The 27,984-nt window shown below is 34.6% G+C and overlaps 1 protein-coding gene across 1 annotated transcript; it reads right to left on the bottom strand.

The window, feature by feature from the left end:
* Window positions 1-19: 19 nt before the first annotated feature.
* Window positions 20-27,302, bottom strand: UFL1 (UFM1 specific ligase 1). Its single transcript, XM_084890804.1, has 19 exons — window positions 27,145-27,302; window positions 25,876-26,021; window positions 24,556-24,584; window positions 23,782-23,879; window positions 23,129-23,243; window positions 22,238-22,368; window positions 21,861-21,919; window positions 19,089-19,235; window positions 16,923-17,098; window positions 15,598-15,777; window positions 13,219-13,339; window positions 10,571-10,687; window positions 6,831-6,948; window positions 5,417-5,580; window positions 5,202-5,332; window positions 4,398-4,478; window positions 3,987-4,072; window positions 2,538-2,718; window positions 20-1,922 (listed from the first exon to the last, which is right to left on the bottom strand). The coding sequence occupies exons 1-19, from the start codon at window positions 27,219-27,221 to the stop codon at window positions 1,704-1,706; spliced, it is 2,376 nt and encodes a 791-aa protein (XP_084746930.1). The 5' UTR covers window positions 27,222-27,302; the 3' UTR covers window positions 20-1,703.
* Window positions 27,303-27,984: the final 682 nt, after the last annotated feature.

The raw sequence follows: 27,984 nt of genomic DNA, 5'->3' as shown, positions 1-27,984 counted from the left end.
TAAAAATAATAGAAGCTTTAAAGTACCATAATATTTAATAGAAACAACAGGCAATTTTATTTTAAATAAGATTCTTCAATTTGCCAATGAAGATCATAGTAAACATTGAACAATTTAATTAACAAATTAGATTTTTACATAAAAAATCAGCCATATAATTTATTTACAAAAACAAAGCTGTTCTTATTTACTATGAAAAAATAAGAACTATTTTGATAAATGAAAAATATTTAATGACTACAAAGAATGATTTTTTTATTTGCTTCATTATTTTTTTCATTTTTATTTTCACAAACTACTCTCTGGTTTGACAAAAACAAAGATTACTTTGGTATCTGCTAAAACAAATGATAAAGTCCTTACGCAAAGATTGAATAAAAGAATATGTTGTGTGTTCAATATTTTGAAAGCTGAATAAGCACATAAAACTTATTGGGGTTCATGGTCAGTTGATTTTCATTTTTCTGAAAATATATTAATAAAAAATGCCAATGGAAAAACATTTTAAAATTTACATTACATTCCTATCAACTTTAATAATAATAATTAGTCTGTAAATATATAATTCCTTTCAATCAGTTACTATTACTTTATCTAGAATTAGAGTAGAGGTAGGTAGACTCATCTTTGTATTCAAACATTTTAAAACATATAATTTTAAATGCCACACAAGGAATTATATACAACAGTACTTTTTAATATTTGAGATTTAATTTACTATTATATTCAAAATAAATTCCTTTTGATATATAATAAATTGTTGCTTAGATTAAAATGATTACTCCAAGGAACTATTTTAGTTTTAATTAGCTTAATTTAATTAGTTTTAATTACTAATAATCTTTAGAAAAACAAGAATACCTACTTTTTTATAAGCGTTTTTATTTTTATTTTTTTTAAAGTTTGCAATGATGTAAATGCACTTAGAAATCTCTCCACAACAAAGTATTAGTTTCTAGAGTGACTACTGATTAAATAAATGACATAGGAAAAATATTTGCATAATACTTTTAGTTATTCCATTGGTAACTTCTGACATACCTATTAGCAGCAAATTTTATTCTTTCTTACTCTTGTTAGCATCTTGTTTTAGAATAGAACACAGGAACACATGGGTCACTCAGATGTCCTGAAGCTGTAAAAGCATCCCTAAAGATTTCTCCTGTGGGGAAGATGGAAGAACCTCTATCCGACAGAAATAAGAGCAAGGGCTCAGCAATAAAATAATATTTTGCAAATTTCTGTTAGTTTTGTAGCATTTTATATTGACTTTAAAATAAAATACACAATTTTCACTTGTGAAAGCAGAGGGATATTTTTCTCTTTTAAAAAACATGACCACATCTTAAATTTCTGCCTATAATGTAAAAATATGATAATGTCACTCGAACTATAACAACACAACAAAACGAAATCTTTCCTAGAAATGAAAGACATCAGAAAATTTATTCTTCATTCAGTACATGGGGGAAAGAAAATAAATGTATAATTTTTAGAATTATAATGTTTAAAGAAATCTTCTATGGAGAACTCAATTTACAAAAATTCACATATTTATAAAATTTACAATGAATACAACACGACTGTTTTAACTAAATTGTGGGCAAATGGGAGGCTGGAGATTGTGAAATAAACATTATTTATAACTCAGCAATAACTTTGGGGGGAAATGTTTACTACATGGCAAAAGTAAATTAAGTTCATTACTCTTCTGTCATAGATGATTTCCTGGATTTGAGAACAAGGTCTTTAATGGATGAAGAAAGTTCTTGAAGCTCTTTACGAGTAGTACTGGTGCTATCTTCTTCTTCATTGTCTAATTCATCACTCAAGGAATCCTCTTCCTGCCCAGTCTTCTTATTCTGATGAACTAAATGCTTTACAACCAGTCCTTGATACTTTACCAAAAGTGTATGCTGGTCCTGTGAAAAGGGAGAGAAGAAAAGCTAAGAAACATGATTTAATTTTTGTGGAACAAAGTAGGATTTGTTCAACCAATACACACTGAAGGTCTTCATCTTTACAAATCACTGGCCATGTAAATTGAAAGCTAAATTTCAAGGTCCTTGCTCTCAAGGAGTTTACATTTTAGGAGACAAAAAACACGAATGCAGGTTACTTTAATAGTTAATTTGGCTAGGTTCTATCACCAAAGATATAATCGAAGTGATATGGAAGTTCAAAGAAGCCAAAATTACTTTTAGTTGAGGAGTTTCTCAGAAGAATTTATGCAAAATTTATGCAGAATTTTAAGAGACCCTTGAAGGACAGGTTAAATCTGAATAAGCTGAGATAAAAGACTGAACATTATTGTAACTTTTCCAAAAGCTTAATTTTCAAATTCAAAATATTCTTTACCATGGATCAGATAGGATCCTAAAAGAGTATCCTTAAAATCAATCTCCTAATTCATTGTTTGCATTTGTGGAAACAGGAAGATGAATATGTCTTGGTGTCACAATGATTCACATCCATCCATTAAGAATACTTGCAATCTAAAAGTTTTAAAAGTTCCAAGAGCACTGAAAATGTAATACCTCTGGAATTTTACTCTTAAGAAGAGTGATGATCTGTGGGACACATCTTCCAGGTGCATGGAGCATGCTGTGGGTTGAGGATTGAAACAAAAGCACTGATGTGAGATGCAGGATAAGAGCAGGGTCTTCTGTGACTTTTAGCTGTTCAGCCAGTGCTTGTCGATGCTGGAACAGAATCTGTCTAAACAAAAATAAAAACACACAAATTCTCACTAATTTCAGTTCTTCCCTTCTGTATTCATTTTTAACTTCTCTAATTTAATTATCTAGTTAAATAAATATTTGAAGGGACCTCTTTAAATATGGGATTCAGATACTTATAACTCTAAATGGCATGAATAAACTAATGTGTTAGAAAAAGATAGAAAAAAAACAATATAGCTAGTTTATTCAAAGTATGATTTTGAGTTGCAGGGGATCAAACAAAAGAACACTGATTTAAATAGGTTTCCTGTAAAGAAAGTCACAAACGTAATAAAAAGTTGCCAGGCTTGATGAACTATGGGATTAGACAACTCTGCTACCTTATCAAGATGAGTCAGAGGAATACTGAAGTTTATTAAGACCAAAATGCTTCAAGGTATACAACAATTTACACACAACAGTTCTCAATATAAGACTCAGATAGTCAAATTCCAATTTCAGATATAATACATCTAAGAATCATATATAATAAAAGCCTAATATGCTAAGTGTCTGGTCATCCGGTGACCGGTCAACTGTTTAACCAATCAAAGCGTAATATGCTAATGTATGCTAAGACCACTCAACCACTCACTATGATGTCCACTGACCACCAGGGGGCAGACAGTCAACCTGTCAACCAGTCACTATGACATGCACTGACCATCTTGCTGCTATGACATGCACTGACCACCTAGCTTGCTGCTGGGGTCTGGCTGATTGGAACTGAGCAAGATGGGCTGCACATGCTCTGGAGCCCTTTCTTGGTCTCTCCCCGGCTGGCCAACCTCCCTGTCCCTTCTGGGCCAGCCGGCTCCAATCAGCCCTGATCAAGACTGGGTGAGGCGGGGCAGGACATGCCCTGGAGCCCTCTGCAGTCCCTCCTCAGCCCCGATGTGCACTGATGGGGTCCCTCAGGCTGGCCTGCACCTTCTTGCAATCCGGGACCCCTTGGGGAATGTCAGAGAGCCAGTTTTGGCCTGATCCTGCAGGCCACTTCCCTTGGAAGGGTGTCAAATGTAGGGCTCACGGCTGGCAAACACTACTGTGGCTGTGCGAGGCTCTCCCGATTGGGACTGATTGGGCACGAGCCCACAGCAGGCGCAGTGGGGCTGGCATGAGGGAGAGCAGCAGGTGGGAGCTGCAGGTGGTGTTGGACTGCAGACTTAGGCCCGATCCCAACAGGCCACCCAGAGGAACCCCATCTGTGTACAAATTTGTGCACCAGGCCTCTAGTTTATTAATAAGAGATTAATTCAGTGTTACCTTTCCCTTTTTTTGTCTCCCCTTTTCACCATAATATCACAAGTTTCTGCTGCGGAATCCAGACAAGAAAGAAAGTCTTCTATGCTCTGAAAAGGTGTTAAGTACCATAATTAACTTTTATATAAGTTACTTAAAGAAAATACAGCCATTTAATACTGTTTTATAATTTTACACCCTAAATGCAATTTAAAAAAAAAAGGTTATTTTGTCATTAAATGTGAAATTGTGACTTAGCACTTTAAAGAGGGTAAATTGCCCCTGGCTTGGTCTCCCCCTTCACCTCCCAAAAAGATATCTGAATGCAAAATACTAGTTTCAGACTTAATTCATAATTATATTTTTTAAAAATTTATTCAAATATCACAAATGCTAGCTCCAATATATATCTAAATAAAATCAAACCTTACTTACCTTTTCATTCAAGGAGCTATGAAGTTTTGTGAGGACTACTTTAGTTTCTTCTGTTAATTTACTCAAAATTTTTTTTCTTACCTATGGGGGAAAAATTATTTCGGCATTGTGTTTTTAACAGGTGGTAGATAGAAGATCAAACAAAATGAAAAAAAAACAACAACACACATTTATTACTATGACAATGTAAAAAGGAATTTATCTTTGTTCTTGAATTTTATAGCTCAAACTAGGGACAATAATATGCTAAAAATATTCTCAAATCAGAGAGCTAGCCAATAGTGGTCAGCCAAAGAGAGCAGCTACAGCTTTACTCCTTCCATGTGTCAGCAGGATAAGAGAAATGAGAGAAAGACAGAGAGAGATTTGGGATAGCGGGGGGTGAGTGAGTACATACACCCTCTTTAGAGACTCTAATATTCTCTTCAGAATCAGTGTAAATATTGAAATAAGTGGTGTCCCTAAATGAAAATGACTGCAAATTTATGGAATCTAATATGAACATTATTAAGAAACTTGTAACTCAGCAGGAAAAAGGAATGTGGCATAATAACTAGGAAAAAATAAAATGCTGGTTCCCAAGTAATTAAGCAGAATTACTTTTAATAGACTGGTTACATTGCCAATCCTGAACTGTATATACACTGTACTGAACTTGACCTAAAACCTCACCGATTTTTTTTTTCCTAAAATTTTTTCCTGTATTTTATTATCTTTTTAAATTATTTCAGATATGAGAAAATAAAATATGCTCAGATTTCAAAACAAAACACATCAAGAGTGGCAAGAAAATCACTAACATACTTCACTTGTAATGGCTGCAGGATCATCAACTGCCATCATTAAATCCGAAGCTAAGAAGTTGAAAATGAGATTGGTGACATCAGTACAGACTGTCTTTAGCAAGTGCCTGGTAAGGGCAGTCTGGGTATCATCTGAAAAACAAAGGTGTTTTATTAAAATGAATGTACAAGAAAAATTATGAAAATCAATGAATGAAAATATAGCATTAAGTATACCTGTAAAGAACTTCATCCCTTTTTCAAATAATCGAATATTATTGTATAGGTTTGAAACCTCTTCTTGCAAGTCCTTGATTGTGCGCTTTCTGCCAGTTCCAGAGGCAGTTGTTGAAGACATGAATACTGAACGTACCACCTCAAGGTAAATTTTATTAAGAGGTCTGTGAATTTAAGATAAATATATTCAGTTTCTTAAAAACATACTGGGTTTACATGTATACAAATTTTTGATTCTATGGAAATAAGGTTTATGAAAATATCTCTATTTTTTTTTTAAACAAATAAGATTAATTTGGAGAATAGTTTATAAGAATCTGTCCTCCATCCCAGAAATTATAACTTAAATGGTTTGTTTTTCTCAGTTTTTAAGTGCTCAAAGTTATTGTGTTAAGGACAATAAAAACTACAAAAGCTTCAATTCAAATTCAGAGCAGCTTCTCAAATTTAATTTGGAGAATACTAGACTCTAAATCTGTTCCTCATCCTTACAGATAATACCTTAAAGTCCCCAATTTATTCGTGTACTAAAAAAAACTTTTGATGTTCAATTCAGAAAATATTATTTAAAGAATGGTAAATAGTATCTATTTCAGCTTTTTACATAAAAATAAGATTATGTAATAAATTCCTGAACAAAAAAAAATTCATTACAAAAGGTGAATTTCTAAGTTCAAAAAGTTAGATGCACTGGGCTCCTGGATTGTATTTATATAACCTTACACATTGGGACTACCAATCTGAGGAAAGATCACATTAATTATTAATGGTTAAGTAGGCCTCAGTTTCTTTGACTTCTATAACAATATAAATTTAGCCTAGTTCATTTTAAGTTAGTGTGGTCAAATTTATTCTTTTTTAAAAATATGTTTTTATTGATTTTAGAGAAAGGGAAGGAGAGAGAGGGAGAGAAACATCAATATGAGAGAGAAACATTGGTTGTTTAAACCAGTGACCCTTCACAGCATGGGACAACGCTCAACCAACAGAGCCAGGGCTAAATTTATTCTCTTTGAAGGCAGTTTATTTCTTTATTTTCTCCCTTATAGTGCACTGTGTACTTCCTGTCAAATCTAGATACAAATGGTCCTTTCTTCCTTTTAGATGTTACCTTTCATGCCATGGAAGAGACCAATGATTACTGCTGGTGGTTTCCACCCAAATAGGACTGTAAGATCAGTGCACAAGGACACCTCCACGTTCCTGTCTTTTATTTCCCACTGCCTTGCCCAAAGCATTTAAATGTTAATTGAATTCCTCTGCAGGCAAAGTCTGTAATTTGGTGACTAGATTATATTCTAAGCTTTGGGGGGAAAAACCCACCTAAAATATATGTTTTCTATCATATTGGTAAAAATTTAATTTAATAACTCAATTTCTATCATCAAACAGAAAAAATGTGTTTTATACTTGCTTTATTAAGTACTCAGCTAGTTCAGAAAGAAACTCCTCAGGCGCATCTTGTATGCGTTTTCTTAAAAAATCTTCAATCTCATCTTGGAACATAAAAGTGACCTCTGGCTTCTTCTTTCCTATAAAGAAATGAGCAATAAGGAAAAGAATAACAACAAAACAAACAAATGAGCAACATAAAGGAAATTACTTTCACTAACATATTTAATAAAGTGGTAATTAATTCATTGCCCACTACAGACTCTGATATTTTTTTGTCACCAATTGCCAATGTTCAATACAATAACTTACAAAAGTAACTTTAAAAATATAGTGGTATTTCTTTTGAATTATTTTACTAACTTCATTTAATGACTGTTTTCTACAAGTCAGTCAGAAAACAATAAAGATAATTTTTCCTTGACCTAAAAAATAGTTAGAAATCCAGTCAATAAATGAATGGAAATCTTTTAGAAAAAGATAAATTCTCTTTGTTGAACAATGGATACTGAACAAAATTTCCTTTTTTATGAAAATGAATATTTACTAAAAGTCAAATCATCTTTATAATTTACCTAAGATCTTCAGAAAAAAACTCTTTATAATCACGTGAACTACAACTGAAGTTGAATTAAGCTGAAAATTGTCTTTTTTCCCCCCAAAGGCATAGATTAAAAAGAAACCTCATAACTTTACTCCCATAATTTATTTTTTAACTCAAAAATAATTATCTGCCAAGGAAAATTTGTATGTAGCTACTGTAATGAAAATGATTGTTAATTGTGGAAATGTCATGCTTATTCATTTACTTGGAAAAGTATAGGCTGTAGACAAAGAAAGCTAATAGTATTTCCCTTATTAATTAAAGAAAGTAAAAAAAGTGACTACTTTCAGCTAAATTAGATACTGATTCTAAAAAATAAAATCTTAGCAAAAAATAAAATAGCTCAAAAATCAATTTTTACTATGCATCAAGATATAAGTAGTTGAGATCACAACTTTAAAATAGATGAGTACTATCCTTTCTTTCTAAGATCTGCTATTTGTTTTTTCACACCAAATAGTGTCTAATTTCTTCATTTGCTTCCTGCAGGCATCTAAAGTTATTACATTGTGTTTCCTTCTAATAATCTTTCACATTGATTGACTCTATATATTAGCTAGAACCTAATCATATCCTGATTTCAGAGATTACAATATAACCCTTTTCCAAAAGCAATAAAGCACTTTTTTTTAAGTAGAAATGATTTATCTATACTTTATAGACCCTTTTCATAATCTACATTTAAAAGGCATATCACATGCCTCATTTAATAATTATTTAAGCCCACAGATATTAGAGAAATTTTTTCTTAAATGCACTTTCACTCCTACTTCTACTGCATCTGGGGAAAGGGGAAATCTATTTAACAATGAAAACTAAAAATCCACATAGAACAGTCTCAACATCAAAAATAAGGGTAGAGCTAGTAGTTTCTATGAAGATACTTTTCCTTTAATCAACATTGTTTTATGCAACAAGGCCAACAAATTTTTTTTTTTTTTTAACCTATCTTAGGATACTTTAAAGACAGTTTAAGCAACTGTTTGTTACAAGTAGTAGCACATTAATAGCTGAAGCCATGTCACTTGATGTCTATATCTCCCAGCTCTAACCCATACATAATGAACTCTATGGAAGAACTAAAATAAAAAATCTCAAATTATTACTTCAATTTTTATTCTCTTTTTATTTGGAAAGAGATGTGCGGTATCATAGTTTATTTTTTTTAAACAGAAACAAAGTATCTTAATTTTATTTAGAAAAATAAAGTAAGATGTCGCTTGCTAACTTAACCACATCAAACACCAAGAATTGTAGGGAAAGAAAGATACATATACTTAATTCTCCCCCTTAGGTAGAAGCAACTAACCAATTAGATTCTTACTTAAATTTGCAGAAATACATTGTCCACAAAATAGCATAATTGGTTTTGCAAAGCAATGCAAGACCATAAAAATGACTATGCTAACCAAAACTATGCAAAGTGTTCTTAATAAAAAATGGGAAAATTTACAATTGTTCTGTGACCTTTTAAAAATGTTTGTGAAAATATTAAAAGTTCTTATTGGCGTATAGGGAAGAGAAAAACAAAACTAATTTAGTACACTGTAATTTAACTCATTACAAACACTGAGAATGGAAGTTTTATTTCTCAGAAAAAAACAAACAAATCAAGAATAGTTTAAACATTTGCTCCCTCTCATCTGTAATTTGTAATACCAATCAAATATCTTTACTATGCTTTGGCAAGTTGCCCAATCCCAGTGGTAGGCAAACTGTGGCTCGCGAGCCACATGAGGCTCTTGGGCCCCTTGAATGTGGCTCTTCCACAAAATACCACAGCCTGGGAGAGTCTATTTTGAAGAAGTGGCAATAGAAGAAGTTTAAGTTTAAAAAATTTGTCTCTCAAAAGAAATTTCAATTGTTTTTTGGCTCTGTTGACCAGAGTTTGCTATCCACTGCCCAATTCCATTTTTAACTTTACAACATTTTATACTTTGCCCTTTCAACATTGTGAAACATCTCTGAGAATTTCTTTAATGTAAAGGTTTTTCCACTTTCTTTATTTATGTCAAGTGCACCTTTACCAAGTTCTTCTGGCTGCATAGCTGGAGTCCCTTGAACAGTGGCACTGTCAATTCCCATAGCCAGCTACTTTTTCTACAACTTCATTTATTCTTGATTCACAGTTTATTTCCAGTGTTATCACTTTTTATTTATTTGCTGCACTTTCATCTCTGACAGCCAATTCTCTTTTGATTATCCATTTTTGAAAAATGTCACATGGATTTATCACTGGGAAACAATGAGGCAACACAACTACATGCTTTGTGCATAAAGTGAATAGAGACACATACTGTCTTTCCCCGAAAATAAGACATCCTCCGAAAATAAGACCTACTTACAGGTTTCCTTCTGAGTGAAATATAAGGTATCCCCCGAAAATAAGGCCCCCCTCCCCCTAGGCTCTGTCTCAGAATGCTATTGCTAAACATGAGAGATTTGGTCCACTGATTCTGAAAGAAATGGAGTCACAAGAAATTCACCAGGAAATTCAGGAATTGGGTTGGTATGATGATGTTCCAGAAGATGATGACATGATTGTCATCGAATAAATGAGTAAATTCTTGATACTGTAGGATTGATTCATAGTTTGTCTGGTTTGTGTTGACAACTACCGTACTACCGTACCGTATACAGGTAATAAATTTCCTTTATTTTCATTTAACAATAAATGTGTACTGTATTCTTCTTCATGGAAAAATAAGACATCCCCTGAAAATAAGACCTAGCACATCTTTGGGAGCAAAAATTAATATAAGACACTGTATATTTTCGGGGGAACAGGGTAGTAATCAATTGCTAATAAACTGAAATGTGATGTGACTGTCATAGATCATGACACATCTGTTATTCATGTGCTGATCTGTGGGTTCAGGAGCTAGCGGTAAAGTTAGTACTTTATGCAATTACTCACAGCTAATATACCTTGGCCACTGAACCATGTTGATTTCTCATACCTTGAACCACATTTGTTGGGGGACTAATGTCATTTTACTAAACAGTTGTAACTGAAATTTATGACCACTGACATTGTGCATAGCAAGGGCTTCCTGTATAAGGATATTCACCTAACTGTATGCACCTTAAGAAAATGTTAAAAAAAAAAAAAAAAAAAGCATGCATATACAAAGAAAGAGTGAAACAATGCTACAAACCAGTGTGAGATGACTCATCGTCACTATCATCATCTTTTCTTCCTTTCTTCTTGGTTTTTTTAATTTTGTACTCTCTGGCATTGCTCCCACCTCCTCCTCTCACACTTCCACTGCCCTCTGGTGGAAATGACATTAGTTAGTATTCCCTAATAACTTAATTACCATTTTAAGAAAATAATGACACTATGTTATCATACTTTACAGCAGAAAGATAAAAGTCAAATAATTAAACTTTTAGTCACTTTTTAATGCCCAAATGTCTTTATTAAAACAAAAGTTTTATAAATTCAATAAATAAAAATGTAAAATTTCTTGAATTTGAGCAATTCAGATATTAGATAGTCCCCGTGCTCTAAATGCAGTCTCTTCCTTCTTCTCTTAATGACACTTTTCTGTAGCTTTTCCTTTGCCAAACCCATTCATTTACCTCCTTTCTTATCATGCCCAAAAGAAATGTGCCCTCATTTTGACCCTCTGTTACCACAGCCTCATGAATATTCCCTATTATAGTACTTCACAATTTAATTATACTTGGTTTTGTCTTCTTAGTTGAAAAATCATTATCCATATTTACAGGAGACATTCTGATTCTTCCACAATCCAACAAGATAAACTTCTTAAAGTATCTCTCACTAATATTTGTATCTTGGGGTTAAAGCAATATTTCACATATAACTACTCAATAAAACAGCAGTTGGAAAATGTAGGTTTGCAATTGTGAGTATGCAAACTGCAGGGTGTACTCTTATATTATTACTACTGGCCCAGAGCAGGAATTCGTGCACTGGGAGGGAGGGAGAGGAGGAGGGTGTCTCTCAGCCCGGACTGCACTCTCTTGCAGTCTAGGAGTCACCAGTCAGACATCCTTAGCACTGCCACAGAGGCGGGAGAGGCTCCCACCACTGCTGCTGTGTTAGCCACCCATGATCCTGGCTTCTGGCTGAGCGGTGCGCCTGCATTGAAGCATCTGCCGCCTGGTGGTCAGTTCAGTAGATTTGCATATTAGCCTTTTATTATATAGGATTTATCGTTGTATTATTTACATATAGTATATATATAAACCTACTTTTGCCCACTCCTGTATTTATAGAGCACCTAAAAATATGGACCATTAATATTAAATTGATTTAGTAGAAAAATATAGATTCCAATCATCTACTAGTTAAATAAAGACTAAAAAAACACAAATTATGAAACAAACTAAAACACTGTAAATAAAAGTAAAAAATGTTATTGAGGTGTTTATTAGATATTTACACTTAAAATATGTATTCAACAAAATGTAATGCTTATATAATAGTGGGACTGAAACATTGAAAACTACTGAAAATATATTTCTTCATAAAAATTCATTTTTCAATAAAATTAAATAATTTATATAGATTTTTTTTAATTCTAAGTAAAATTACCTTAAATTTCATCATATCAGATACTTCTAAGTTATAATTTATTTTTCCTTACTTTTATGATAGAAAAATACAATTTTTTAAAAAGCACCAATCTAAAGTGAATGTACTTTTTATTGCATTGGTAATAAGTTGTTTTATGGGAAGACATTCATATCTGGTATTATTCCATGCACTGTAATTCAACTATTACAATACAATAATACTACCAGAGAGAAAACATCAAAAGACTGAGTTTTTAGGAGAAAAATAGACTACTTATATTGACACAGTGCAACCAATTAATTAAGGTGAATTTATAACTATATCTTCACATATGATAAAATATCCATGGCTGTGAATACTACTATGATTTATTGGAGTAATTTACTATATATATAGTTTTCCTAGAAGAATAGAGAAAAATTTCAAAATATCATTTTTGAAAAATTGAGGAAAAAGGCTTTTGAAGAGGAAAGAAAACAACCTCAAAGAAATATGAGTGAATTTCCACATAAAATAAAAGTTGTAGAAAATACATGCTAGTTTCCGAAAGCAAGTTACTAGTATAGTGGTGCTACCTATTATAATTTCCAGTGACTTTAAATTAAAAAAGAAAAATCTAAAAAAGTAATATCTCCTTGGAAAATACATTCATTCAATAAGTATTTACAGACCACCTAAAATATGTCAAGGAGGGCTCTAAGTACTAGGGATAAAAGACAAAAAAATGAGATGGACAAGTTTTCCAAACAACGATAAAAGTGAAGGGGGAAAAATGGCAAGATAATATGATGGAGAGTGACTGTGTCCACTATTCTGGGTAATTAGGGAGGCCTCTCTCAGGAACTTACATTTAAAGTTGATCTCTAAATGACAAAAAGGAACCTGTTACTGAAAATTCAGGAGAGAACATTCCAGACAGAAAGAATAACTAGTACAAAGACCTTGAGGCAAACATGAACTTGCCAACTCAGAATAAAAAGAAAGGCTATTGGGCTGAAACATAAAAGATGAGGGGAGAACAGGATATGGACCAAGCATAAAATAACTTAGCTCTCACAAATAAAACACAGAATAAATCATCTCCAATATTTCCATTTTTATAATCAATATTTAATTCATTAGCAGAAAACTTAGTTAGTATTTGCAATCAAAGGTGAATTGAACAAATAAAAGGCATTTCAATGTGCCCAGCAAAAACAGAATTTATTGCAACAAATAAAAATCTCATCTTTGAATCTTCTGTTAATAATTTATTACCTGTTGCTTTCCTTCTTCGTTCATCTTTTTTATCCTTCTTACTTGTATTACTACTTTCTAAAATGGAGGCTTGTTTCAGATCTTCTTCAGTGATTAAATGAACTGGGTTATTTTTCATTTCCTAAAATAAAACATGCTTTTTTTGGTAGGCAAAAATATACAGTATAGCACAAAACAAAAGTTGTTTATATACTCATAATTATTCTTGTTTGGTTTCATTTCTGCGGATTACAGAGATCTGTTTGACAGTTGCCACTAAGACTGTTTTTCTTAGTCAAAAAATCAGTCTCTTTCTTTGCTATTCTTGGATTTTTCTATCTATTACCAGCTAATGAGAAATCCTATCTGGTCTCTGAACAAGTGATGATACAGCATCAAATACAATCTTCTTTAGCTGTTATTGACTCTTACTCCCTTTCTTTTTGAGACTCCCAAGTCCAATCCCATACTTGGAGACCTAGGATTACTAGAAAGATTTAAAAAATCTCCCCCTATCCCCCTCCACCATAATGAATAAGCATATATAAATGAATTGCACACTTATCATATAAACTCCTCCTGGACTCATTCTTGATTTCTGCTTTTAAAATTTTTATGTTAAGAATAATTAACTATTCCAATGAACTGATTCTTTATTATGAAAAAGAATTGTAAATCTGTAGTGACAAAAGTCCATTTTCATGTTAAAAATATTTCCCTTTTGGTTTTCCAAGAAAAATGTCTAAATGCTAACAGTTCAAATGATAGAATCACCATTTTTTCTGAATTTGTGTTTAGAGGCAGAACACAAAGAAAACAGTGATGACCACATTAAGTTTTTATTTTAGCAAAAGTTCACAAATAAAAAAATAATAATATAAGCATTTAGTAACTGCTAACACGTAGCAAACATTTTATATAGCATCCTTCCTTTATTTACATTTACATTTATCTTTTTTTTTAAATTCTCTCCCAAGGATATGTTTTTATTGATTTGAGAGAGAAACATTGATGTGAGAGAAACATTGATCACTTTCCTCTTGTACATGTTCTAACTGGGGACTGAACTCCTAACCTCGGTATGCACCCTGACTGGGAATTGAACCCACAATTTTCTGATGCATGGAATACTCCAAATGATTCAGCCACCATCCATTTATCCTTTTGAGAGTAGGTTACACCTCTCTAATGCTTAGCAGGCCGATTGTAGAAAATTATCTCATTTTTTTTAGATTATTAAAGAGTTTAAAAGGAATATAGATAAATACAAATTATTTAAATATTTAATAAGCTCTCATAAATTAACAGTCTAAGATAAATGGATTTGTTCTACCTATTTGTGAGTAGGTTTTATAGGTAGATGGTGCTGCTAACTAGAAACATGAATTGAATATCCTTAAAACAGCCATGGCATGATCTCTACTTCTAAACACTTTGACAGCAATTGCTCTGAGGAACTAATCAATTTTAATAATAGCAAACACTTTCTTTCCTCAGTTAACTTTTCCAGTTTGTGCACCCAAATAGGTAAAATTAATGAGGCTCTAACAGATTTAGTAAATATACTGTGTAGTAATAGATAAAAACCACTATATATTTATGGATTCTAATGTTGGACCAATACCCTCATAAAACTTAATTGTGAAGTGTATAATTTCATTTATATGATTTTAATTCATAAAATCAGCTCCCTAAATTCTAATTTCTATGTGCTAATGGGAATAAAGAAGGAGAAAAACAAATCCAGGAGAGAAAATAAAAAGAATGATGCAATAAGAGAAAATCCTATCTAATAAAAAAGGGATATGCTAATTGACCTTCATGCTGTCAAAAAGATGGTGGCCCTCAGCCAATAAGGAGGGAATATGCTAATTGACTGCCCCTCCCTCAAAGATGGTGGCACACACAGCCAATAAGGGGGAAATACTAATTGACTGTCACGCCCTCAAGATGGTGGTGCCCACAGCCACAAGATAGCGGTACCCGGTCCCCTCAGCCCAACCAGGGAGTCCCCCAGTACCCTAAGCCCCCGCAACCACCCAGGCCCAGCCCTAGGCACAGGCAAGCCTTGGATGGCGGCTGCCCAGGTAACCAGGGCTAGCCAAGGCTTGTGCTGCTGGCAGTGGCAGCAGCAGAGGTGTGATGGGGGCATCGCCTTCCCAACTGTCAGGTTGCCTTCCGCCCCTGAGGGTTCCCTGATTGTGAGAAGGGGCAGGCCGGGCTGAGGGACACCCCTCACCTCCCCCCCCCCCCCCATGAATTTTCATGCACTGGGATTCTAGTAATGTATAAAACAGTGTTCCTTTTTGGGTATAAAAGTTACTTCACTTTTTAAAAAGATAACCAGATGATTCTAATGTGAAATACTATTAATACTAGGTAAAAGGAAACCTGGCATACCTTTTCAGCTTTTTGGTGCATCAGTTCACTGAAGAGTTCTGTACAGTCATTTATAAATTTTTCACTGACTGCAACAGTGTCACTAAAGACTACAGCTGAAGGCTGTTTGCTGAATCTTCTCATCACTTGTTGAAGCAACATTGCAGCATCTTCAACTGATAAAGAACTGGGTAGCAGAGGCTGGAATTACAAAACAAAATGAACAATGCATAAATGTAATATAATCCAGATAAACCATTTGTTTTATATGTGCTCTCTCTAGATCTCATTAAGTGCAATGGCTTTGGAACCATCTATATGCTGATAACCTCCCAAGTTACATTTCTGCTTTCAACATCCCTCTGAGTTCTGGAATTGTATATCCTACCGCTTCCCTAACCTTCCCATTCCTATGCCTAAAAGAAATTGCAAATTTCACATGTCCAAAACACTGACTTGCAGCACCAGTTCCAGACTCCCAGCTCCATCTACCCCTCCCAACTGCTTCCCCAAATTAATAAATGGCACCATTCTCCACTCAGTTGATCAGGTCCCAAACCTACAAGTCACACTCAGTTCCTCTTATAAACCTACAAACAATCCTCTAACAAGTCTTGATAACTTTACCTCCAAAATATATTTCATTTTAGCTCTTTTTAGTATCTTAGTTAATATCATTTTCATTAACTATTTGCCCCCAATGAAAGTACCCCTACCTGAGAGCAGGAAACTTATTTGAATACCACATTCCCGGCAAGTAAAATGGTGCCTGGCACACAGAAGGCATTTAATAAAATTTGTTCACTAAACAAATACTTATATCTAGAATCTCTGGGAGCTTATGTATCTAAAACAAGGAATTTTTTAGATACATGAAAAATTTATTCTTTATACCCACACTCACCTTCTTGGCATAATAAGGGCAAGTCAATACTGAAAACTTAAGTAAAAGACTATCAGTGCTAAAGCAGCTTGTGTTAATATATTAGCAGAGATTAACGGATAAGTGATAAACGAAAGCAACATGATTCCTGATGCCAGTGAAGTTGTAAATGCTCAGATAAGTCTTATTAGTTTCTGTATGGCAGGACTTATAAGAGGATTATATTGTTTGTTTGAGATTTACAGAATTCTGGATGTTAACTATCCATATAAAGAAGTTACCTTACTACAAAAGCTAGAAAATCTTTAAGCGTAAAATAATTAAGATTGTTTTTATTGAAACAATGACTGTTATAGTTTGACTCTAAGGCCAAGAACTTTATGCATCCTAATTCTTAAAATGGCCATATACTAGTGAAATATCAGTATCATTGGTTTAAAGAAAAATTAAGAAAACAACATACTGCAATATCAACCCAAGTTCCAGAGCTGATGGCTTCCTCTACCGATGCTTCCACCTGATCCACAAGTCCTTGACCAACACAAGCTGCTTTCAAAAATAGGAGTTGTGTAGTCTTGTATCTTTTCCTTATGTAGCTCACAGCATCTGGAATTCCCAGTCTGGACAAAGCATCGAATTCTAGAAATACATTCCAAAGTTGGAACAGAACTGTCAATCTTCACACTTTTCAGAAATCTTAGAAAAAGTTAACTTCTACCAAACCCTATTCTTTGTGAATGCACTGTATTCTTATATCTTTTTTTGTAAAGATTAAAGCACAAATATGTACCACAGCATATTCCCTGCTTATGTCACTTTCCCAAATTTTTACTACTAAACATATTTGTAGAAAAATGAGTTCAAGTACTTCCCCAATTCCAGCTGCTTTACTCTCTCTTTAACTGAGGGGGTCAAAGGGAAACATGAGAACTGTAGAGAAATTAAAGTAGAAAGGGAGAATAAAGGAAAATGTAATGATTTAAGTATAATAAGAAATTTCTTTTGCTTATTATAGTTAAATAAAGGAGTGGAATATATTTTTCAAATGTTTCTTTTTTTTTAAAATATATTTTTATTGATTTTGTACAGAGAGGAAGGGAGAGAGATAGAGAGCTAGAAACATCGATGAGAGAGAGTCATCGATCAGCTGCCTTTTGCACATCCCCTACCAGGGATATGCCCACAACCAAGGTACATGCCCTTGACCGGAATCGAACCCGGGACCTCTCAGTCCCCAAACCGACGCTCTATCCATTGAGCCAAACCGGTTTCGGCTATTTTTCAAATGTTTCATTAGACAAATTAGGACAGAGTAATTCTCCAGTCTAATTTAAACTAGTATGGGAGCATATAAAACAAAAATAAAAAATGAAGACTTAAACCATTAAAGTTAGTGAAAGTATCATATCTACTATCCTTTCTCCATCCTCAAGTAATGATGTTTAAGAAAACTAATTATAACAACATTCTAATCAAAGTCCATGGTTGAAGAAACTGGGAAGTATATTACAGAAAGTCAAGAAAACATAAGCTAAACCCTATTTCTAGAATGCATTTAAAGTGTTTGAAAACTAATGACTTACATACAAGTTTATTACTGAGAATGAAACTGATCTCTTACGTGGTCTGACTTGGGTTATAAAATTAAAGTGAGATATATATTTTTGTTAATTGCTTTAATGATTAAATTCGATCAATTTATTTTATCAAAATGACATAACCTAAGAAACCAAATTTAGAGTAACATCTATGTTTCTGAAGTATTAAAAAACTAATAAAAATGAACATTATAAAGTTAACAGCCAATAAAAATATTTCTAATATTATCAGGTATAATAACCTGAAAAACTGGGCAACTTCATACACAATAATAAATATAATTCCTTTCTATGTATTAAAAAATATTGAAGCTATAATAGTATATCACTGGAAGGATGGTAATAAGTGCCAGCTTTTGGTCTTTCTACAATAGTTCAATACTCAGTTTCTAAGACCCACAAAAACCTGCAGTATGGCTACTTTCACACACAAAGAGAACCGTTATAATTTGCTGGTCAACAGTAAAGTATGTTTGTACACCCAAGGCTAATTCAAAAGTTATAAGAATGTGGACTGTGGAGAGCACCTGGGTAGGCACATTGGGCATTTCTTAATTATTGCCAGCTGAGTCCAGTGACGGCAGCAGAGCCTCATCCTGGAGACACATTTTGCCAAAAGGCAAGGGTGTTTTCAGCTGGACCTTCAGCCCAGGTGCTGGAAAGTAGGTTTTATTATGTAAATCCAGCCAGATACCTGGAATGAGGATTTACAAAGAAGTGAGGATTTACCAAGAATGTGCATAATCTCTTTGTCTTGCCTTTGATAAAACTTTCTGGTATTTTGGGGTATAAAATAAACACTCTGTATTGGCTCTGGTCCCTGTCTCTCCATCAGAGAAAAGTGCTCCCACCTGGTCCCAGTTTTCCCTAGTGTATCTGTGTCTGTTTCTTCCTTTCATTTTCTCAATCCCCCATCACCCCTACTCAGGAACTGGATCGCCTTCTATCCATGCTGGACTTGGAAAAGGAATCCCTCTCTACAGTGGATAGTATTAGAAAGAAGTTTCAGTTTCAAAGAAAAAAAATGTTACCTAGATAGCCATTCTGCCTGAAAAAGGAATCCACCCAAGTACTCTGTGTTCTGGAATAAATGTCAGGTAGAAACACGGCCTTATCTTGTCTCCCACCAACCACAGTGCCTCGTAAGCGTCCACTATTGACAAGTTCTTCAAGGACAGCTTAAAACAAAACAAAACAAATAGAAATAAATGAGAGCAGGTATAGATCTCAATAAAACCCCAAAACTTCACTATTTTACAATTTAGTTATTCTTACCATTTAAAAACACAATTTAAAGTTTAAATTGACTAACTTATGTTTCAGACAAAATTTTCCTGACATTTATGAGACTATTCAGGTCATAAATTCAGAAAAATTTGCAAGTAGGTAAAGATCCACAACTTGTAAAAACTAGTCAATAACACTAAGTTTTTAGTTTGAGTGATTTTTTGGGGGGAAAAACATGCCATTATTTAATCTCATGATTTGCTTAAAAGGAAATGACTAAATACTTTGAGAATAGATGTTACCAAATTCAATTTTCTCGTATTTAGAAAAGTCAAGATACCTAGATCATATTATAAACAACAGTGTAAAATTAAGCTATAAACATTTTTATAAGTGCCCTGGCCAGTGTGGCTCAGTTGGTTGAGGTGTTGTCCTCTCCCCAAGGGGTTGCTGGTTGGATTCCCAGGTGGGTGTATCGGATCCCTGGTGTGGAGTGTGCAGGAGACACACACTATCACATCAATGTGTCACTATCACATCAATGTTTCTCTCCCTCTCTCTCTCCCTTCCTCTCTTTTAAAAAAAATTATAAATTATTACATTTTTACTGTTTAAATTGAAGCAACACATTTTAACCCTATCTATAAAGAGAAGTATAATGCCATGGTTAAGAGGATGGTTCCAGATGCAGACAGCTTAAGTCCAAATCTCAATTCTGACACCCACTAGCTGACAAAAACTGGGCAAGTCATTTTACTGTTTTCATTTTCTCATGTGTGAAATGGGGATAATAATAACATCTATTTCATACAGTAGTTGTATTCACATAAAATTCTTGGATCCATCACTAGTCCTATCTAATAAAGACAGGATATGCTAATTGACTGTCACACCCTCACAAAGATGGCGGTGCCCACAGCCAATAGGAGGGAATATGTACTTGACTGCCATGCCCTCAAAGATGGTGGTGCCCACAGCCACATGATGGCGGCATCCAGTCCCCTCAGCTCCACTGGGGTGGCAGGTGCGCGGCATGGCTGAGCCTGCCCTCAGGTGGGTCTGGCTACTCCATGCACCTGCCTTTGGAGTCTTCCATTTTCCTCAGCCCCCTAGATGCCCAGGGCTGGTCTGAGGCGCAGGCAAGCCTTGGATGTTAGCTGCCCAGTGACTCAGGATGGGCCTGAGGTGCAGGTAACCAGGGCCGGCTGAGGCTTGCGCTGCCGGCAGTGACAGCAGCAGAGGTGTAATGGGGGCGTTGCCTTCCACTGATCACCGCGTCGCCTCCCACCTCTGAGGGCTCCTGGACTGTGAAGGGGGCAGGATGGGGTGAGGGACCCCCCTCTAGTGCATGTATTTTCATTTTTCATGCACTGGGCCTCTAGTATATTATAAGCACTCAATAAATGTTAACTGTATATGATTACCCCCACCTCCATCACTACAATCATCAACATCAAAAGACTGATGCCAGTCTGAGAAGTGGGTAGTGCTATAACTAACACCAAATTTATAGTTTTTACTTAATAACATTAAATAGACTAAATATCAACATTCCCTAAAAAAACAAAAAAAAAACAAAAAACAAAAACAGTTATGAAGGAATTATTTCTAAGTGAATCAACAAGCACATTCAAAAGATACCTTGCACAAAGGTTTATGAAAATTAGCCTTTAACAGAAATAAACATCAGTTTACATATGAATTCAGAATTTAAAACTGAATAAACTAGAATTCATCAGAAAAGTCTAGACTTCTCAATAGACTGCAGCATATAATTTTAAATGCTAAATTCAGACCAAAGTTATCTAACTGCCAAGAATTACTTCAAGAACTATGTATTATAATGGAACCCCACCAATCCCCATTTACGTAGACTCCTAAGTATGTCATTTTAACTTTAAATAAATATTTAAAAATTTAAATTTAACTCCATATTCTGAAAAATATAGGGAATAAAAATTAATTTTTGGTACTATACTTGATTTTCCATTCTTCAGTTTAATTCTTATATTTGCACAGATATCTGATGCAAAAGATAAAGCCATTGCTTTTTAAAATTATTCCAGCAAAGCTTTAAAAAAATTCTCAAACCCTGCAAAGCTTCATAAACACACACAAAATAGATAATGAACCACGATGATTTTGGAGATATTCCAAGTCTGTTTGAAGGCTAAGAATGTATTTTTAACCACTATAAACTTTTAGACAAACACTGTTTACTCCAATATTAGAAAATGTAGCAAAAATCTGTAACAAACATAGTAAAAATTATTCTTAATACTACAATTCAAAATCTCTCTATATATGTATACGTGTACCAGAGTGCACACATGTGCGCGAGCACACACACACACATTTTTTCCATCCTATTCTCTTGGTGGCAGCCAACAATAAATGTTTCATGGATGTAACAGACACATACATGAAAACTGGTACAAATAAATTTTCCAGCCAGATATAGTATTTTAGTTATATAAGTTTTAAGATTAAAAGAGGTAAAATTATAATTAGTAAGTTTTATATTAACAGTCTATTCAGCAGCTAATTAACTGACAAAATTTATAAACAAAACTTACAGTAAAGAAGCTGCTCCTGAAATCCATATTTTGATATCAAAGAATTCACTGCTGTAGGCCTTTAGGGAAAGAAAGCAAACAAAAAAAGTCTTACTTGATATACATATTTATAAATTAAAAATAAGTAGGATAGTTTATGAAAAATATCAATTAATTTAAAATAATTGGGCAAAAACTGCATCAAGTTCTATACCCTTAATAAGAATTATACCACTGAAATAGCAAGGGAATGGATTTGCCTCCCCAATTCAGGATCAATTTACCTTCCCACCAAAATTCTTACCTCAGTTTTAGTAATACTTAACTATCTGCCCTGCCTGTATTGTGTTTGATGCAAACCATGATTAAAGAAATATTCAGACTTTATACATGCTTACCGGGTAATAGCACTGAACAGTCCACGGATGCGTGCTTTATGTCGAGCTACAAAAGCTTCAGTAAATATTACTCCTCTATTATCAAGATCAATGTGTCCATTAATAATTCTACCTAGTCGCTGAGTTAGTGCCTGAGAATAAAAATGCAAATTTTTTTATAAATTTGAGAGAAAAAAATCATACAAACACATTTTTATAGTCTTAAAGTCATGCTGCATGCTGACATTGGATAAATCATATAATTGAGAAATTCCAACAAACATAAACAGGTATATAAGTCAAAGTCAAGATTCAGGCTTTAGGAAATATCATAAGAATTGAATGAGTCAAGTGGCTGATATGTTAAAAGGCTTAGTTACATGCTAATAAGGGCTATTTCTAATGTAACATAAAAATAATTAACCACTTTTTCTAGTTATAGGCAATGTGAAAGATATACAGCCAAGACAAATACATGAGTCTTAGAAAATACCTTCTCTGCAGCTTCTAACACTAACAGAGAAGAGAGAAATATTACAAAAATTTACAAGCTAGGCAAACCCAAGACCTGAAAAGTTATCTTCTTTGATGCAAGTATTAACAATTTATCTGTGCCCAGAAATCTCCACTGGCAGGAACCCTGATTTCTTAGTAGCCCCCCGAGAGTATTTTTCCACAGCGAGCATATGACTGGAGTCTGGAAATAAGTCTGGATATATTTCACATCCCAAGATAAGTTACATCTACTCAAGTCAGCCTAGCTGATATTTTTATGTTATAGAAAAATACGTTTCAATCAATTTCTTAACAAGCTTTCATAATACTGTTTGAGATATTCAGAAAAATTAGAACTGAAAAACATTAAGATTCTTTATTTTTCTAAAGACACAATTTACTACTAGGAAAAGTTACCTGTGTGAGAAAGTTCCCAGGAAGATCATAGGTTTTACACAGTTCTGATATGGTTATCTGACCACTTTCTTGCAATTTATCATTTACCTCTTCTGCTAACCGATCCAGATAGTTTCTAAACAATAAAAACAAGCAAAACAAACAAACAAAAACACACAATTAGGAATAATGAAATGGTCTTTTCCTATCTTTTATGTTTAATTTCTGTTGCAAGAATGTATGCACCAAATTAATAGAGTATGTTTAGGTAAAAACTATTCATTACTCATATTTGGAAATTTTTTTTCCTTATCAATGTAGCTAAATATAAAATTAATCAAATGATAAATGCTGGGATTTCTTTAAACAATGGAAATTCTGCAGTCATTTTTCATTAATATTTTTGGAACAAATTTGCTTTACATACAGGAAGATTGTAAAAATTATGTTTTGTGTTGCTTTAATTAGGAAAAAAAAATTAAGGTTTATCTTTATTCCAAGTACTCCACATTATTAAGCACTTACTTTTCAAGTACAATGATCCTTACAGTGAAAATTAGCATTATAAGAGTTCTAAACAAAATACTGAATTAGCCACAATTATTCTAAATTTAAATATTAACACTATTAAAAAAACACACACACAACAGAGTGCTCTTAAATATCGTACTTACTCATCTATCAGCTGACCCAACACTAGCTGAACATGCTTTTCTGATTTAACAATGTCACTAATTCTATTTTCAATATGAGTCAGATCCACATTAATTACCTGGAAAATATAAATTCTATTAGTGATAAGTTCATATTGTTTCTTAAGTTCAAAATTATATATTTAGAACTACCTTTTTAAAAACTTAGCCTTAGATTTTAAATTTATTTGAAATATTGTAAAAGTCTTAGTCAAATAAAAAAGCAGAGGCTTATGGCTTATTTATTTTTATTTCTGAACAATTACACTGATACTTGCTAGGGAAGTCTGTGTTAAGAAGTGACATTTTCATATAATAGGCATCATTTCACACAAGATTCACCAGCTTTTTGTATACAGTATACCTTGGTGATGACGTGTGTGCACTTACATTTTCTAAAAACATCTTCTACTTTTTTAAATATGTCTATTACTTACACATACTAAAAACATGAAACTGGTGAGTTTTTCTCCCCAAATTACATAAATCCTGTAATTATATAAAATGACAATTTTGAGTTTATTTGGTAAAAATAAAGAATAAGTAAGTGAACTGAGAAAGAACTTATTAAATTGATTAAATATATCTGGACTTATTAAACTGATTCCATGTATTAGTGAGAAATATCATTAATTCTTCATAACATTATACTAAATCTGATACCTGTAACTAGTAAATACTTTAAACATTGAAAAAATTCACAGTATCAAAAAATGGACAAATCATAGGAAAAAATTTCATGAATTAAAAATTTACCTGTTGCAGATCAACAATGTTTACCCGACCTTTAAAAAAACACACAACACATTCATTTATTCTTAATTATGTAGAACTACACACTAGCCAGAAACTGTAAATTCCAACAGATTTACATTTTGGACAGAAGAAGTCCTCCTACAAAAGACATATGGCTGCAATAATAATAAACCATTAGCTGTAAGTCTTAAACCATATGTGTAAGTCTTCATGCTTATAATTTATTTTCAATGTATCATTTGTCACATGAGGCCAATTATGAGCACCAACTGATACACAAGTTGACCAGACCTAAGGAGGCTATTTATCTCCCTTCACAATTATCTACTATGACCAAAGAGATATTGACAATTACAGTAAATTTAGATGAACTTTTTTCAATTATTTAAAATTGGTAGACTCCCACCCATTAGAAAAAAAAAATCTGTTAAGTATCTATAATAATAAAAGGATAATATGCTAATTGTTCCGGATGTCCTTCCTGACCAAGCTGGGGCCAGGGGGAAGACAGCCTGGTCCCCGGTTCCTGTAGGTGGCTGGAGGAGGGAAGCAGCCTGGGTCCCAGGTGCCTGCAGGGTAAAGGGAGGTCTACTCTTGCACGAATTTTCATGCATTGGGCCTCTAGTTCTAAATAATGGCTAATACTTTATGAGAACTATGTAGGAAAATAAAGAAAACAAACAAGGAGGGTATACTATAATATCCAATGAAGAGTTGTTCTTAGCTTTTTTTCTATTTTAATCCGCATTCAAGTTAGCTCTGTGTAGTTTGTTCAAATTTTTAAAGACAAAGGAAAACAAAAACTTTCTGTGTGTGCTTGTAAAAGCATTTCCTACAATACAATATGTGTAGCATCATATTGAATTGTTTCCTAATTTGCAACTACTTAAAGGTAAGTTTTAATAAAAAGGCATGGTAGCACAGCTTTGGTTTTCAACTATCTATAATCCTTTAAAATCTGTTTCCCCCTGATAATTACCACTCTACTAGGCAGCTAAGTACCCTCCCCTCAGTCATGCAATAAATTCAGGAACTGTGAAAAGAAACAACTTATTAAGTCACATACAGAAAAATAACTCAAAATATTATTTTGTAAAATGACAATATCTGACTTAATTATATGATCATGTTACCTGATTGAATTAAAATATTAAAGATATCACCATATTGACTATTGAGATGGGTGTCTTAAAACCTCGGAATAATGTATTATTCATAGTTTTAAGGTGTGTTTTTTTTTGTTTTTTGTTTTTTTCCTTCTCTTCCAAAAAACCAAAAGGAAAAAAAAACCACACACAACACCACTAAGGAATTACTTACCACCTCGGATATGTAGCTCATCTCTCATTTCTTTACTAATTTGGGCTGGAGTAACATATTCCTTCCCATCAAGTGTATGAACTACTTCTAGCTGTTTCTGAGCAATCAATTTAGTTACAATCTCAATGCAGTTCCGCTCTGACAACCTGAGGGAAACAAGAAGTTTTTAAAATCACTTGTTACAGTTGGTGCTCAATAAAATTAAATTAATGTATGAATAGGGGCTTTTTAAAAGTAAAAAAAAAACACAAAACTAACATTTGGGTAAAGAATCATTAGGCTCTATATTATATCTACCTTTTACTAGTATAATAATTCTAATTCAATGAGTTAAAAAAAACAACACTTGGGCGTAAGCAGGTTCACATGCACTTAAATCATGTACTTAATTGGTACAAATCACTCCAGTATGGATTTCAAGTTTTCTCTCTCTTAGGCCAGCTTCTAATGTGCAAATGAATAGGAAGATGAGGACCCATAATTTAGGTAGGAAAAAACCAAACTGTGGCACTTCATACAATTAATTGGTCTGCAGGCAGATCTGGCCTAGGGAAACCAGAACTGCAACCCTTTGCTACCCAAGCACTGAAGCACACAGTAGGCGCACTCGTTTGCTTTGTGCTACAAAACACAGCATCAAGGGATTTTGTTCCCCAGAAGGAACAAAAACATCAATGGCAAGAAACAGACAAGGATTCTATGAGCATTATACGTGTGTTCTGTTAGACAAGCACAGTTAGGGAGCTCTGGACATATCCCCCCCCAAAAAAAAAAATTAGGGGCTTGGTAGGAAATGTGAGTATCCAGGAGTCCCTCAAAATGACAGATGGGACCATGGGTCTGGCCTAGGGGCACGTCTGGTCTGATGGGCAGAAAAGCAACACGTTAAAGAGTCAACACAGTATTTGCAAAGTACTGTGCGAGGGGGTTCCCTCGTCTCTCACGCCCATTCTAGGCGGGGAGCTGCACCAAAGGCAACGATGACAGGGGCCGGATGGCGGGGAGGGTGGACAGGGCGCGAAGCAAGCCCCCCGCCCGCCGGCAGCCAGGCCCTCGTGGAGCGGGGCGCGCTCGCACTAGGCCGGGTTTGTATGGAACCCGGAGCCAAGAACTACACTCGGAGCCACCATCCCGGCCGGAGGAGTGGGGGGTGAGGCAGGGATGGCGACGGAGCCTGGGGAAGACCGGGGGCCAGTGGCCTCGGATCGTGGGGGTGGCTGCCCAGGGGCTATTTTGGACGCCCCCCAAAGGAGAGGGAGGGTCGGGCACCTCTGCGTGGCCTCGGCGAACTGCGCCCGCTGGAAGTCGGCCGCCAACCGCCTGATCTCCTCCCAGGCATCCGCCATCACGGCCCTCCTGGTGGAGCCGCCGGGACACAGCAGACACGTCAGCCCAGGGCGGGCGGCGGGAGCCTGCGGAACGGGCCGCACGGAGGGACAAGAGGCTCCGCCGCCCAAGCAATTACCGAACGCGCGCGCCGGCGGGGGAGGGACTGGCCGAGAGCCGCGGCCCCGCCCACCCCGCGCGGGGGCGTGTCCCCCGGGGCCGCCTGCCCGGGATTCTGTAAATTGCAGAAGCGGGATGGAGGGGCCAACAGGGTTAGGTGTTACTTCAGTCTGGGTTTGCATCATCCCTAATATTCCCGGGCAGTGATAATCAAATTAACCCTTTTCTTTTTCTTCTGCCCGGGGCCGTATTAGCATCTTCTCTATAGGGAGTCGTGTTTAATTTTCATATGGGCTCAGATTATATATATATATATATATATATATATATATATCCTGTTTCCCTGAAAATAAGACAGTGTCTTATATTAATTTTTGCTCCCAAAGATGCGCTAGGTCTTATTTTCAGGGGATGTCTTATTTTTCCATGAAGAAGAATACAGTACACATTTATTGTTAAATGAAAATAAAGGAAATTTATTACCTGTATACGGTACGGCAGTACGGTAGTTGTCAACACAAACCAGACAAACTGTGAATCCTACAGTATCAAGAATTTACTCATTTATTCAATGACAATCATGTCATCATCTTCTGGAACATCATCAATAACAATCCAATTCCTGAATTTCCTGGTGAATTTCTTGTCCATTTCTTTCAGAAT

This window comes from Pipistrellus hanaki (genome assembly GCF_964339955.1).
Source record: "Pipistrellus hanaki genome assembly, chromosome: 7".
Taxonomy (NCBI): domain Eukaryota; kingdom Metazoa; phylum Chordata; class Mammalia; order Chiroptera; family Vespertilionidae; genus Pipistrellus; species Pipistrellus hanaki.
Note: the sequence above shows the minus strand (reverse complement) of the source record. Positions and strands in the feature narration are given on the sequence as shown.